At 44.5% G+C, this 13187-nt stretch overlaps 1 protein-coding gene across 7 annotated transcripts in view; it reads left to right on the forward strand.

Moving 5' to 3' along the window:
* The window catches only part of MTUS1 (microtubule associated scaffold protein 1), a 181274-nt gene that overhangs the window by 146761 nt on the left and 21326 nt on the right, over positions 1–13187 (forward strand). For all 7 annotated transcript variants that reach the window (XM_043454624.1, XM_043454623.1, XM_043454625.1 and 4 more), the window contains one exon: positions 6359–6425. In XM_043454624.1, the coding sequence (XP_043310559.1) occupies positions 6359–6425 (67 nt within the window). The remainder of the gene's footprint in view (positions 1–6358; positions 6426–13187) is intronic.

The following is a 13187-nucleotide window of genomic DNA, read 5'->3' on the forward strand; positions in this document are numbered from 1 at the left end:
CTGTGGGGTGGACGACAGGAGTCTCCCCTCACCTGTGTTCTCAGTCCCTCTGTACCCCACGTGGCATGCCCCTGCCGCGCTCCGTGTGGTCCTGGCATTTCAAGATACTTTCCTCCCACATGACTTGGCCCCTAAACACAAGCCAAACATTCTGTCAGTTGCTCGGCTGTAGAAGGATTAGATCCAGTAACAGAGAAAACATTTCATTGGGTCGGGCACCCTGAGAGATGCTTTCATCCACAGCAGGGCAGACCCAGTGAGCTTCATGGCTTCCTGTACTGTCCGTGAATTTCATCTGACATCCAATTTGTACGGTCCTAATGCCCATATATTGTGACTCCATTGAATTTCTTAAAACTCAGCTCAAAGACACTCTTTTATGAAGACTTTCCTGGTCCTTCTAATTCTGTTTTTTTTTGTTATTTGTTTTTTAATTAAAAAAAATTTTTAATTGAACTATAATTGCTTTACAGTGTTGTGTTAGTTCTGCTCTACACTGTGAATCAGCCGTATGTATACATGTACGCCTTTCCTCTTGAGCCTGCCGCCACCCCAGCCCTCATCCCACCCCTCTAGGTCATCACAGAGCACCATAGCTCTGTTTTACCTACTCTCTGGATTCTAGGAGCGCGTACATTTCCCTGGCACACACTACTTATTCTTGTTGTTCAGTTGCAAAGTCATGTCTTGACTCTTTGCGACCCCATGGACTGCATCACACCAGGCCTCCCTCTCCCTCATTATCTCCTGGAGTTCACCCAAGTTCATGTCCATTGACTCAGTGATACAATCCAACCATCTAAGCCTCTGCTGCCCTCTACTTTTACCTTCAACCTTTCCCAGCATCAGAGTCTTTTCCAATGAATCGGCTGTTTACATCACCATTTTGCAGCTGTTTTTACAGTAAAGCATCTGCCTACAGTGGGGGAGAGCTGGGTTCGATCCCTGGGTTGGGAAGATCCTCTGGAGAAGGAAATGGCACCCCACTCCAGTACTCTTGCCTGGAAAATCCCATGGATGGAGGAGCGTGGTAGGCTACAGCCCATGGGGTTGCAAGGAGTCAGACATGACTGAGCAACTTCACTTTACTTTTTAAGATAGGCAGCTCACTGAGAGCAGAATCTGTGTCTGCTGCTTTCTTAGGGAACCACCCCGCTGCCATGGCAGTGCCTTATACATAATAGACACGGTGGTGCTACTGATAAAGAACCCGCCTGCCAATGCAGGAGACACGGGTTTGATCCCTGGGTCAGGAAGATGCCCTGGAGGAGGAAATAGCAACCCACTTCACTATTTCTGCCTGGAGAATCCCACGGACAGAGGAACCTGGCAGGCTACAGTCCATAGGGTCACACAGAGTGGAACACAACTGAAGGGGCTTAGCAGGCAGGCATGTGTATCTGAATGAACAAATAGGGCAATAAAGAGGGTGGAATCCCAGATGTAAAGTGAACTTATAAAGTCTTGACGCAAATGTTCTTTGCTCTTTTCTAGCTCTTTATAATCAACCAGCAAATATTTACTGATTGCCTAATGTGTGCAGGGCACTGTTAAAAATATAGTTGGGAAGGAAAGATACAACAAAGGGGGAAATTAAGCACTTTTTCCCCCCAAATTTTTACTTAACCTTTTGGTTCTCTTATGCCCATTATAGAAGTATTGCTAAGTTTTTCTAAATAGTTTCAGAGCATTGAATTGTATGTAAAAGTGGTTGGAAGCCTAGAACTATCACTTATCCATTTGTTGCAAGTCTATTTAATGACTATGACTTTACCACTTTGGTAGTAGACATCATTCATTAGATATCATCATCATTTCCCCTGGAGGAGGGCATGGTAACCCACTCCAGTATTCTTGCCTGGAAAACCCCACGGACGAGGAGCCTGGCGGGCCCCAGTCCATGCGGTCGCAGAGTCAGACACAACTTAGCAACTAGACAACTACAGCAATCATTCATTACAGAGTAGAAGTTCTAATGCTTGTCTAATGAATCTGGTAGCCAATACCACACTTTCTGTTTCTCAAAGGACACACTGTTTTAGTTTTAGTTTGGTCTGACTCTTGGTTTATCCTTGCATAGCTGTTAAGTGTTCTGTGCATGCAGGCCAAGTGAAGGACAGTGTTGATGGCAGTAATCCCAATTTCTCCATAGAAGTTTCCAGGTACCCACCCCACCCCCCACCCCCAAACTTCTGACCAGTTATGCAGTGTGCCTCCAATATTTTTGAAAGTGGAATCTAATGCAAAATGGCACAAGGGTGAATTTTGAATGACACTAGCACTCTAAAAGTAAAAATGTCTCAGACCCAGAAAAGTGGACACAATTCATTGTGTAGTAGTGGGGATGGAGGAGGTCAGAGAGAGCCTCCATCTGAGCCATCAGACCTGACTCTTTGCTGCAAAGTTCCTTGTGCTGTTGACTGCTCCCAAGCTAGCAAATCAAGGCTCACCGATGGGACGACAGCCAGAGACTAAGCGCCTGTGTCCCGGGGACTCCTAATTAAATTATGGTGAGTTCATGTTTTTTCTCCCCCTTGGAGCACTTCATATCTTTAATGCATGAGCATAAAAGCACTTTTTTTCCAACCAGATTCCCACCTCCCTCTCCACCCCCCCCCACCACATTGTGTGAAATTCTGCATGTTACAACACAAAGAGAATTAAATAATCTTGTTATCTGGACCATAAAGGTCTAAGACAGAAACACTGATATAGGAGCAGCTAAACAAAAAGAAACAGGCAATCAATATCTAAGTGACAAAATGCATTTTGTCATCTACAAAGGGTAAATGTCTTAAAGGGCAAGCTCCCAGGGGAGTCAGATAGAAACTAACACTGAACATATGCTTATCATGATACGGGTGCTGGGGTCGACGTTTCACATTGGATCAAAAACCCTTGGTTCTTCCATTATCCAATACGCCGGTCCCCCGTATGAGGTCATCTGCCTTGAATTACGGGGCCTGGATGTTTTAGTTCTACATGGGCCCCAATCTTCTTTCAGACATTGTTCCCATGTCTTCAATTTTTTCCCTTATTTTCCCCAGCATCTGGAATGGTACTTGGTTAATTGGCACTGAGTAATAACTTGCCAACCAATTCAGAAGGATGAATGTCCTGTCTAGGCATGTGGGGGAAGGGAGTGGTATCTGTGATTGACTGTTAGTCTTCCCTAAAGGCTTATAAAATGGGTCAATTACAGAAGACCAGGCATTCCAGCTTGTGGAGATGGGACATGCATGGCAAACCTGACTTAGAGGAGGAGTGGGTCATCTAAACAGGAGCTGGGTGAGTGAGGTTCATGGAAGGTTTTTTTTCTTTTTTTTTCTTTTTTTTTTTTAGTGAAACAACTAAAGTGTTTACTAGAAAAAGAGTACCTTTGGATAGACACATGGGAGGGCTCAGAAAGAGAGCGGCCTGTGGAAGTTTATTCTTTATGCACTCAATGGAGGACTCTCATTGAGCAAGGACACTTATACGCACCAAGAATATGGGATGAAAATCTACTAATCCTCTGCAAAACAGTGTGGAGGAAGGCTTTCCATAGTTGAGGATGGGATTGGCAAGGATCAGGATTAGAATGAAGGCAGTATTAATAGAAAAAGTGCAATGGATTCAAGACACATTGGGAAGAAAGAACAGACTGACTTTGGTGCAGCCCATTAAAGAAGAGTCCAAAATGACTTCATGAATTTTCCTGTTACTATCACTGGGATTGCCAGAGGTTGGAAGATACCGATGACTTCTGGGCATTGTTTTCTTAATGTGGACCATTTTTAAAGTCTTTATTGAATGTGTTACAATATTGTTTCTGTTTTATGTTTTGGTGTTTTGGCTGAGAGGCATCTGGGATCTTAGCTTCCCAACCAGGGATCAAACACGTACCCCCTACAATGGAAGGCCAAGTCTTAAACCACTGGACCACCAGGGAGATCCCAGCTTCTGGGCATTGAGGCAGGTTGAGTGCAGTAGAGTTGGGGGAATATCCGTATGGGTACAGTCAGCCCTTGGTATCTGCGGGGTTGGTTCCCGGACAGTCCTCCCCCCAAACACCCCCCAACAACAGATGCCAGAATCCATGGACACCCAGGTCCCTCATATAAAATGATGTAGTACAGCTGGTCCTCAGTACTCACAGGTTCCACATCAAGGATCCAACCAACCTCGGAATTTAACTGTACTGAAATTACTTGTCCCCAAGGCCCCTTTAATAAGCAAAAAGATTGCATGGTAGGATTGCATTGTGATAGGATGTGAAAATTTTCGCAAAATTATTCCTGGAAATTTTATACCAACTTAATTTTGTAGTATAGATATTTTTATTCATGCTTCTCCCCACTTCATCCAGCTTGATTTCCCTCAAACTTTGATTTCTACATCAGGAAACTCATTACTTGTTCACGAAAAAACCTTGGACTCACTAAATTGTGTTTTCAGAACAACCTAATACTGCATTTTAAAAATCAAGCATTTAGAATACCATTAAGGCCAAAATGTACTCATTTGTGCTTAAATTCCAGTCACCGTTAAATGTCCATAACAGTGCTAGTGTATCGTTAACTTCCCTAGCTTTTTAGTGAGAAACTACTACACAGTAAAGGGAAAAAAAATCATAAAATAGATCTGATCGCCAACTCTCAAATCAGCAGGTCACACTTCTTAAAATGCCAGTGGACCATGCTGTAAGCATTCAAGCTAATTTTTCTGGGAAAAAGCATTCATTTTACAATGTCATGTTAAATTCTAAGTCACAACACGCCATTCATCCCCTCTTTCATAACTCACTTAGCACAAAGATTTTGAAGAACAAATTTCCTTTTTCTATTAGCAAGAATAATCATCTAATGACCTCAGTTAGAGAAGGGAATAAAAAAGGCACACACATCTAAAAATAACTCCATTATCCACTGCAGAGGAGCTTGGTATTTCTTTTCACTGATATTTAAGTAAGTGGCAATCGATCAGCCTAAGGTCTGGCTCTGGTTTCTTATAAATGAAGGGCTGTGGCTTTAAGTAATCGCGGGCTGCCGGTGCCAAAGGCAGAAGCTGCAGCATCAGCTCCTGGGAGGAGAGGCGTCCGGAGCCCACACGCCAACCTGCAGGACGTGAGTAAGGCCGGGCAGGACCAATGGCGCTCCTCCTGGCGGAGCTTTGAATGTAGACGGACCGGCCCGGTGGGTGGCGTGGCCACCTGTGCGCTTCTCGGAGGCGCTGGGGGGTGGGGGGAGTTGGAGACAGAAGCTGGAAAATGGGCTGCTCCGGCAGCAAAATGTGCCTGTATCCTCCATGTGCGGCAACAAGGGTAATTCGGATTTGTTTCTAGCGGTTTTCTGGAAGAATGTCAGGGAGTCAGGCAGAGGTTGTCTAATCTTAGCAGGGGGGAATGCTCTGAATGACAAGCAACTCTTCCCCTGCAAAGGCTGGTCCCGTGATCTCGGTCCGCAGCGCGGACATCTAGCCTAGCAAGGCGGCAGGGAGCTGGGTCCTGGGCGGTCCCAGCGGGGGCATTTCCAGAGAGCTGTGAATTCTGCCTTCTCCTTCCTTAAGGCGCTAGTGGGAGGGAGTCTGCCTGTTAAGAAACTGTATCTCATTGCCGTATTCGTACAAGGATGTGTGTCTGTGTGCTTGCTATGAGTTGCTGGTAACTTGGAAATTGTTCTCTTTTGCAAGACTGATCATTGCTTTCTTTTTGGATTCTGAAAGAGCAACCTGGTTTTCTTTGACATGTTTCTCTAACATCTTAGAGAGTGGGTCGGATATAGCATCATCCTTAGAAAATAATGTGGAGCAGAGTAAAATTAATTTCATTGTGTGTTTAAAGGGTTATTATTATTATTATTTTGACCAGAGGTTTACAACAGACTTGTGTGTCTTCCTTTTAGAAGTAAAGGAGTGTCCTCGTCCTGAGGAAAGTTTTGTATTTGCAAACATAGGACAAAGTGCATGGAAGTACATATGTTTAGAACATTAAATATTTATCTTTCACTGATGAGGCCTCCATTGCCCTTGGAGGAGGAGAGTGCATTACGTCTGAAGTACAGTATGCATCAGCAGAAAGGTTCTGGGATTGCCAATGGAGCGTGGCTCAAAGTCAATATTTTTAAAACGGGCCATTCAGTGCCTCCAACTCAAGTTTCGCCAGAAACCTGAGAAAATAACAGACTTTTTGCAATGTGAATTTCCTTAACAACTAAGGGACATCTGTGTTTTTTTAACAACACAAACTGTTTAGCCTAAATGATTCATATCTTGGCTTCTCAATTCTGAGTCTTGTTTTCCTGGTGATAACGAGCGTGTGTGCTTTACTGAAAAGGGACCCTCTTAAAAACATTAGTAACTTGATGTGTGTTTTCCACAGCGAGAGGAAGCACTGAAACAAAACAAAACCCTATCTCAAGAACTTGTCAACCTCCGGGGAGAGCTAGGTAAGAGATTTTTTTTTTTTCTTTGAAGTTCCAGGGTTGAGGGGGACATTGGCCAAGCTGGTTTTCCTCTCTGCGTGGTGCCGGAGTCGCACCCTGGCTGTGTTAGCCCCTCACTCTGGTGTCTGTGCAAACACTTCCTATTGACGTTTCTGTTGAATCTTGGCAGCTCGACCTCAAGTTCACCGAATTCCGGGCACTGATCTGACTATGCCGAGCAGAGTTTCTGATGACCAAACCATTTGTCTTCCTGAAAAGAGAGGGGCAGACCGGCTTTTGCAATTGTGTGAATTCCTGTTAAATAATTCCATCAGGTTTTGTTTATTTATATTTTTTTCCTGAACCATTTTTCATGTTAAAGAGTGGTGAGACAGTATCACACTTCCTTGAGGGTGGTCTGTGAGGAGAGAGCGTGATGTTGTGAGAAGGTACATCCTGGGCTAATCTTCCCATCCGACTGGCGGTAAGGACCCAGTTCCACCGGGCGCCAGGTGCTTCTCAGGTCTGCGGCCCTCGCCATCCCCCTAGGTCCCCCAGTCCCCAGGCCGAACTGTCTTCTAGTTCTTTCCTGGAGGAGTCCTAGGTTCACGAGACAGGCAGTACTGCCTTTCCTGCCCGAGCCCGCGTGCTGGAGTGGGCCGACTGCCGTGCGAGCCCCGTCCCCTGCAGCTCTAGACAGTCTGCTGGCTGCAGCCACTTCAGACTTTGCTGGAATCGATCACTGAAAGACTGCATTCCTGGCCCTTTGCGGTTTTCCATGTGTGTGTGTGTGTAGGTACGTGTATAAATAATGCAAAGGCAACAGCCAGCGATGAAAACGGCATTCAGTCTAGTTCCGGGAGAGATGGCTCCTTTTTCTGTGGACAGCGTCAGAGTTTAAACAGTGTCAATATAATTTGCTGGCACTTGAACATGCTTAAGTTCGCCCCCACCCTGCCTTCCTACCACACCCGGTCAAAGATCAAGGAGCCGTGAATGCGGGGTGAAGCCTTGCCTCTGTATTCCTCTTGTCTTTTCACCTCCCGATGCAGAGCGGCGCCGGACCCCTGGCTCACCCTGATGCCCAGCCCGCAGCATCATTTTCTCCTGACCTTAGGAAGGGAGGACTGTTTATGGAAGAGTAATTGTAAGACAGATGGGACTTTAGGACCCCAAAGACTTGAGAGTTCTAGGAAAACAGTTCAAGGAAACCACAGATAAGAAACAACCCAGCTCCCGGAGACGCTTGAGGCTCTCTGCCAGGTCAATGAATGTGACTGCTGCCCTTTTGATTATCCAGGCGGCCAACTTAACTTGCTTTTGTCTGTGCCTTAAATCATGTAATGGATATAGGGTCAGCAGATCAGGAAGGAGGGCTTTTGTGTGCATTTCAGGGTTCGCTCTAACCCAGCAGAGGTGGAGAGGAGCCTCCCTGTGGGTTCACGTTTCAGCCTCCCCCTGCAAGACGAGGGAGACACGCCAAGGGAACAGTGTTCTCATTCAGTCAGTTTGAATGGGGGAGTCCTCTTTTCACCCTTCAGTGGGTGGCACGATTCCGTGCTCCCAGTGGACCCAGGTACTCAGCACCTCCAGTCAGTCACTTAGCCCGACAGGAAGTAGCTGTGGCCGTTGGCACCCACTCTCCATCTGTGATAAGGACCCAGTGCCCTCGTGTGGCTTTCCTGCTGCTTTTGGAGTGTCGGGAGGCATGGTTGGCAGGTCTGTATTATCCGATCACCCAAGGCTGGCCTCTCAGGAAGTGTTGCAATACTGCTGGTGAATCAGATCGAACTGCTCAAGTACCAGCGCAGAGCATCTGGGGGAGGGTTTTGGTTCCATGAGGGGAGTGGAGAGAAGCCTGTAAATCTTCCTTCTGATGAAACAGTCTAGGAAGAATGCTTTCAAAGCTGCCAGTTTAACTGAGGGTAGCATGAGCTGCAAGAGAAAGAAGTTAACATAGCAAAGATTACCGCTCAGTTTTAACATGTCAGTTCAGTTCAGTCCAGTCACTCAGTCGTGTCCGACTCTTTGCGACCCCGTGAAACGCAGCATGCCAGGCCTCCCTGTCCATCACCAACTGCTGGAGTCTACCCAAACCTATGTCCATTGAGTTGGTGATGCCATCCAACCATCTCATCCTCTGTCGTCCCCTTCTCCTCCTGCCCTCAATCTTTCCCAACATCAGGGTCTTTTCAAATGAGTCAGCTCTTCGCATCAGGTGGTCAAAGTATTGAAGTTTCAGCTTCAACATCAGTCCTTCCAGTAAACACCCAGGACTGATTTCCTGGTTAGATCTCCTTGCAGTCCAAGGGACTCTTAAGAGTCTTCTCCAACACCATAGTTCAAAAGCATCAATTCTTCGGCGTTCAGCTTCCTTTATAGTCCAACTCTCACATCCATACATAACTACTGGAAAAACCATAGCCTTGACTAGACGGACCTTTGTTGACAAAGTAATGTCTCTGCTTTTTAATATGCTGTCTAGTTTGGTCATAACTTTCCTTCCAAGGAGTAAGCATCTTTCAATTTTATGGCTGCAGTCACCATCTGCAGTGATTTTGGAACCCCCAAAATTAAAGTCAGCCACTCTTTCCCCATCTATTTGCCATGAAGTGATGGGACCAGATGCCATGATCTTAGTTTTCTGAAAGTTGAACTTTAAGTCAACTTTTTCACTTTCCTCTTTCACGTTCATCAAGACGCTCTTTACTTCACTTTCTGCTATAAGGGTGGTATCATCTGCATATCTGAGTTTATTGATATTTCTCCTGGCAATCTTGATTCCAGCTTGTGCTTCCTCCAGCCCAGCGTTTCTCATGATGTACTCTGCATATAAGTTACATAAGCAGGGTGACAATATACAGCCTTGACGTACTCCTTTTCCTATTTGGAACCAGTCTGTTGTTCCATGTCCAGTTCTAACTGTTGATTCCTGACCTGCATACAGGTTTCTCAAGAGCCAGGTCAAATAAAAAAAAAAAAGAGCCAGGTCAGGTGGTCTGGTATTCCCATCTCCTTCAGAATTTTCCACAATTTATTGTGATCCACACAGTCAAAGGCTTTGGCATAGTCAATAAAGCAGAAATAGATGTTTTTCTGGAACTCTCTTGCCTTTTCAATGATCCATCAGATGTTGGCAATTTGACCTCTGGTTCCTCTGCTTTTTCTAAAACCAGCTTGAACATCTGGAAGTTCACGGTTTACATATTGCTGAAGCCTGGCTTGGAGAATTTTGAGCATTAACATGTCAGGCAGTGGTATGAAGTGGCTAGACTGTGTGGTCATACTCTGCACGTTCAGATCTTTGGTAGTTGGATGACCTCGGGTGGGGGAGACATAGCACATGTCCTCTGTCCCAATTTCTTTCTCTGTAAAATGGCAGTAACCTTTGTCTGCCTTTTTAAGGGCAGCCACGAGAACTGCATGAGGTAACTTGTTGCAGAGTGACTACCACCAAGTGTTATGGAAAAATCTGAATGAACTTCTTGGCCAACCCAATAAATAGTAAGATGTGTGCAGTTGATAGCTGTGTAGTAACCGATTAGCTGTTTTATGAGAGACTGTACCGCAGACTAACCTATATAACCCCATGGACTGCAGCCCGATAGGCTCCTCTGTCCATGGGGATTCTCCAGGCAAGAATACTGGAGTGAGTTTCCATGTCCTCCTCCAGGGGATCTTCCTAACCCAGGGATCGAGCCTATATCTCCTGCTTTGCAGGCAGATTATTTACCCACTGAGCCACCTGGGAAGCCCATACTGCAGAAGAGAATAGTAATTCAGCTAAATATTATTGGAAATCCCTTAGGACAGGCTATTTTTTTCTCTTGACTTTCAAATGGAAAAACGAGATGTGATGGATCCCTTCCCAATACATTACAAGTGCTTGGTATGCACTTTGCCATTTTGCCTCCTGGTCTTCATATGCTCATGTTTAATGACAATGGATCTTGTAAGTGAACAGAGCCTAATTTCATTCACCCCTTAAATAATATCTTTTAAGGCTGTTATGGTCAGCTGTTTTCCTATCCATTCCCAGAGTTTCAACTACAACCTGTAGGGTGATGACTCGGATTTATTTTTCTAGTCTTCTCCTTCCCAAGCTGCAGATAACACTTTTCCCAGTGAAGAGCTGCCTCTAGAAAAGTCAGTCTAGTGTAATCAGACTTCCTGACTCCCAGCCTCGCTTTGTGAATATCTGTAGTGTCTCCTTGTTCAAACCTCAGTCTGTTCATCACCTTCTTCAGTGGGCTGTTATTCACTTACCACCCAAGCTACCAACTAAGGTCATGATCCTCTTTCTCCATCCTCCACACAGTACCCATCTGTGTTCTAAATGTTGTTCAGACTGGCCGTTCCTGACTGTCCTGATTTAAGCCCCATAATTTCTCACCTGCAGTGTATCCCAGTGGTCACCCGGCAGATCACCTTGCCTCCAGGCCTGCTTCTCTCTTCTCCAAATGCTACCAGGACTAGACTTGTAATAAGTCTCATGTGTGTCGTCTAGCAGACACTTTTAGCAAACATAAGTAGACCCCCATTTTAGTTTGGGGATGAAGTCCAAACATACTAAAGCCAACATGTGTGATGTGATCGTACATTTCTGGTGCAGCTTCATGGTGTCTGACCCTCATTCCCCTCTGCACACCTCCTTTTCTCTCCCTGGGTCCCAGCCACAGGCTCGTTCACACCTCTTTTGTGCTTTTTTGCATGCATGCCAAGTCATTTCAGTCGTGTCTGACTCTTTGCAACCCTATGGACTGTAGCCCACCAGGCTCCTCTGTACAAGGGATTCTCCAGGCAAGAATACTGGAGTGGGGTGTCTTGCCTTTCTCAAAGGGTTCTTCCCGACCCAGGGAAAGAACACATCTCTTCACATCTCCGGCATTGGCAGGCGGGTTCTTTACCACAGGTGCCACCTGGGAAGCCCTGGTGCTTCTTGGGCACACACCATCCTCTCTGAAAGGCTCTCTTCTATCTTCCCGCTATCTTTCTGTGTCTCTAGTCTCCTCCTTCTCATTACTTATTTTTAAAGTCCCAGCTAAAATATTTATTTTGTCTTCAATTGAGTTTCACCCAACTCTTTCAAACACGTGAATTGCATCTCCTACTATACTCTTCAAGGTACCTCTTAAGGGTATTTATTTATAGACCACATAGTCCAGAGCTGTGAGCACCTCAAGGGCGAGGTAAGTATGTCCTTCATCTGTGTGGCTCTACCAGCTAGTATCTTGTGCCTGGCACTTAGTACTTCTGATGCTTAGTACACTGACTCAGAGAATGAATGAATGACTTCATTGCTGAGGATGAGAGCTAAGGAAAGTGGGTTTTATCCTTATCATATGCTAATACTTAATGGTTTCTGTACACAGATGTCTTCCTATAAACTGTTAAAAATAAGTAATAATGTAAGATGAGCTGTAATTCTCTTGGAAACATTTTACATTATGCCTGACAATCCCAGTTAATCAGGTCATTCTGAAAATGTCAGCTCTTGAAATAAATTACAGTTCAATTTAATGGTCTACATAATCCACAGCAAACATTTGGCCTCTGAGATAGGGAATAAATGTGTCATTCTGATTCTTTCCAGGGTCATGTTGGTGTAATGGGGAGCCATAATTATGATCCTCTGCAGTTCCTATTGTTTTATTAACCTTAATGAATGAAACCACATTTTTAATCTAAATCAGTAAAGGTTAGTTTGTATTTCACAATTACTCTTTAGTCATCAGAAATAATAGCTAACTCACATCTTGCCCTGATTGTTTTTATGTCATGATACAAATGAGATTTTAACCCTTATATTCAGCAAAGATTCCTGGCTTCTTATAATAATGGCATAAAAGATAGTTGACTTTGCTTTCTGTGTGTAAAAAGGATAGGTTTGGCAACAGCATTTATTGACTGCCTGCTCTTTCCTAACATCAGTGTTCATCTCTAAGTCTACTGGTTTGCATTTTTTTTTTTTTTGGTGTGCATTTTATAGAAAGAAAAAAAGGGAGAAAGGAAGAAATTGAGGTTTAACAGTTATGTAACTTTCTTAAGGTCGGTATTAAAAGGCAAAGCCCCTGGATAAAAACCCAGGATGACTAGACCACCAAACACTTGTTGATCACAAAAAAGAAACCACAGTGCAACCAAATATTTGAAAGATTGGGAAATCATTGGCTATAAACCACCAGTTTGCATTGATCATTACTTTTGGAATCTTTTTATTCAAGTCAAGAGTTCAAGAAGTATTATTAGGTGAAAAAATCTTTTTATGTACTAGGGAAAAGTGACTTGGCTCTGCATGAAGCACTGTACACATTGTCTAATCAATGCTTAACTGTGCCTGTGAACTTGAATATACCTCACACCTTTATGGAATGTGTTAATTCTTTCACTGGTTTTGTGTACAGTTCAGTTCAGTCACTCAGTTCTATCTGACTCTTTGCGACCCCATGGACTGCAGCACACCAGGTCTCCCTGTTCATCACCAGCTCCCGGAGTTTACCAAAATCCACGTCCATCGAGTCGGTGATGCCATCCAACCATCTCATCCTCTGTCGTCCCCTTCTCCTCCTGCCCTCAATCTTTCCCTGCATCAGGGTTTTTTCCAATGAGTCAGCTCTTCGCTGACACGGTTTTGTGTACAGTCATGGTTTAACAAGGTTGTATATTTAGAATAATTTTAAAACTCTATGACAGTTAAGTCACTTTAGAGTTGCAGAATTCCAGAAGTAATTTTTGAAGTGGGCTTTAATGAAAAATCTATTAATATATACAGTGAAAACCAACTGT

The sequence above is a fragment of the Cervus canadensis genome, chromosome 31, assembly GCF_019320065.1.
Source record: "Cervus canadensis isolate Bull #8, Minnesota chromosome 31, ASM1932006v1, whole genome shotgun sequence".
NCBI lineage: Eukaryota > Metazoa > Chordata > Mammalia > Artiodactyla > Cervidae > Cervus > Cervus canadensis.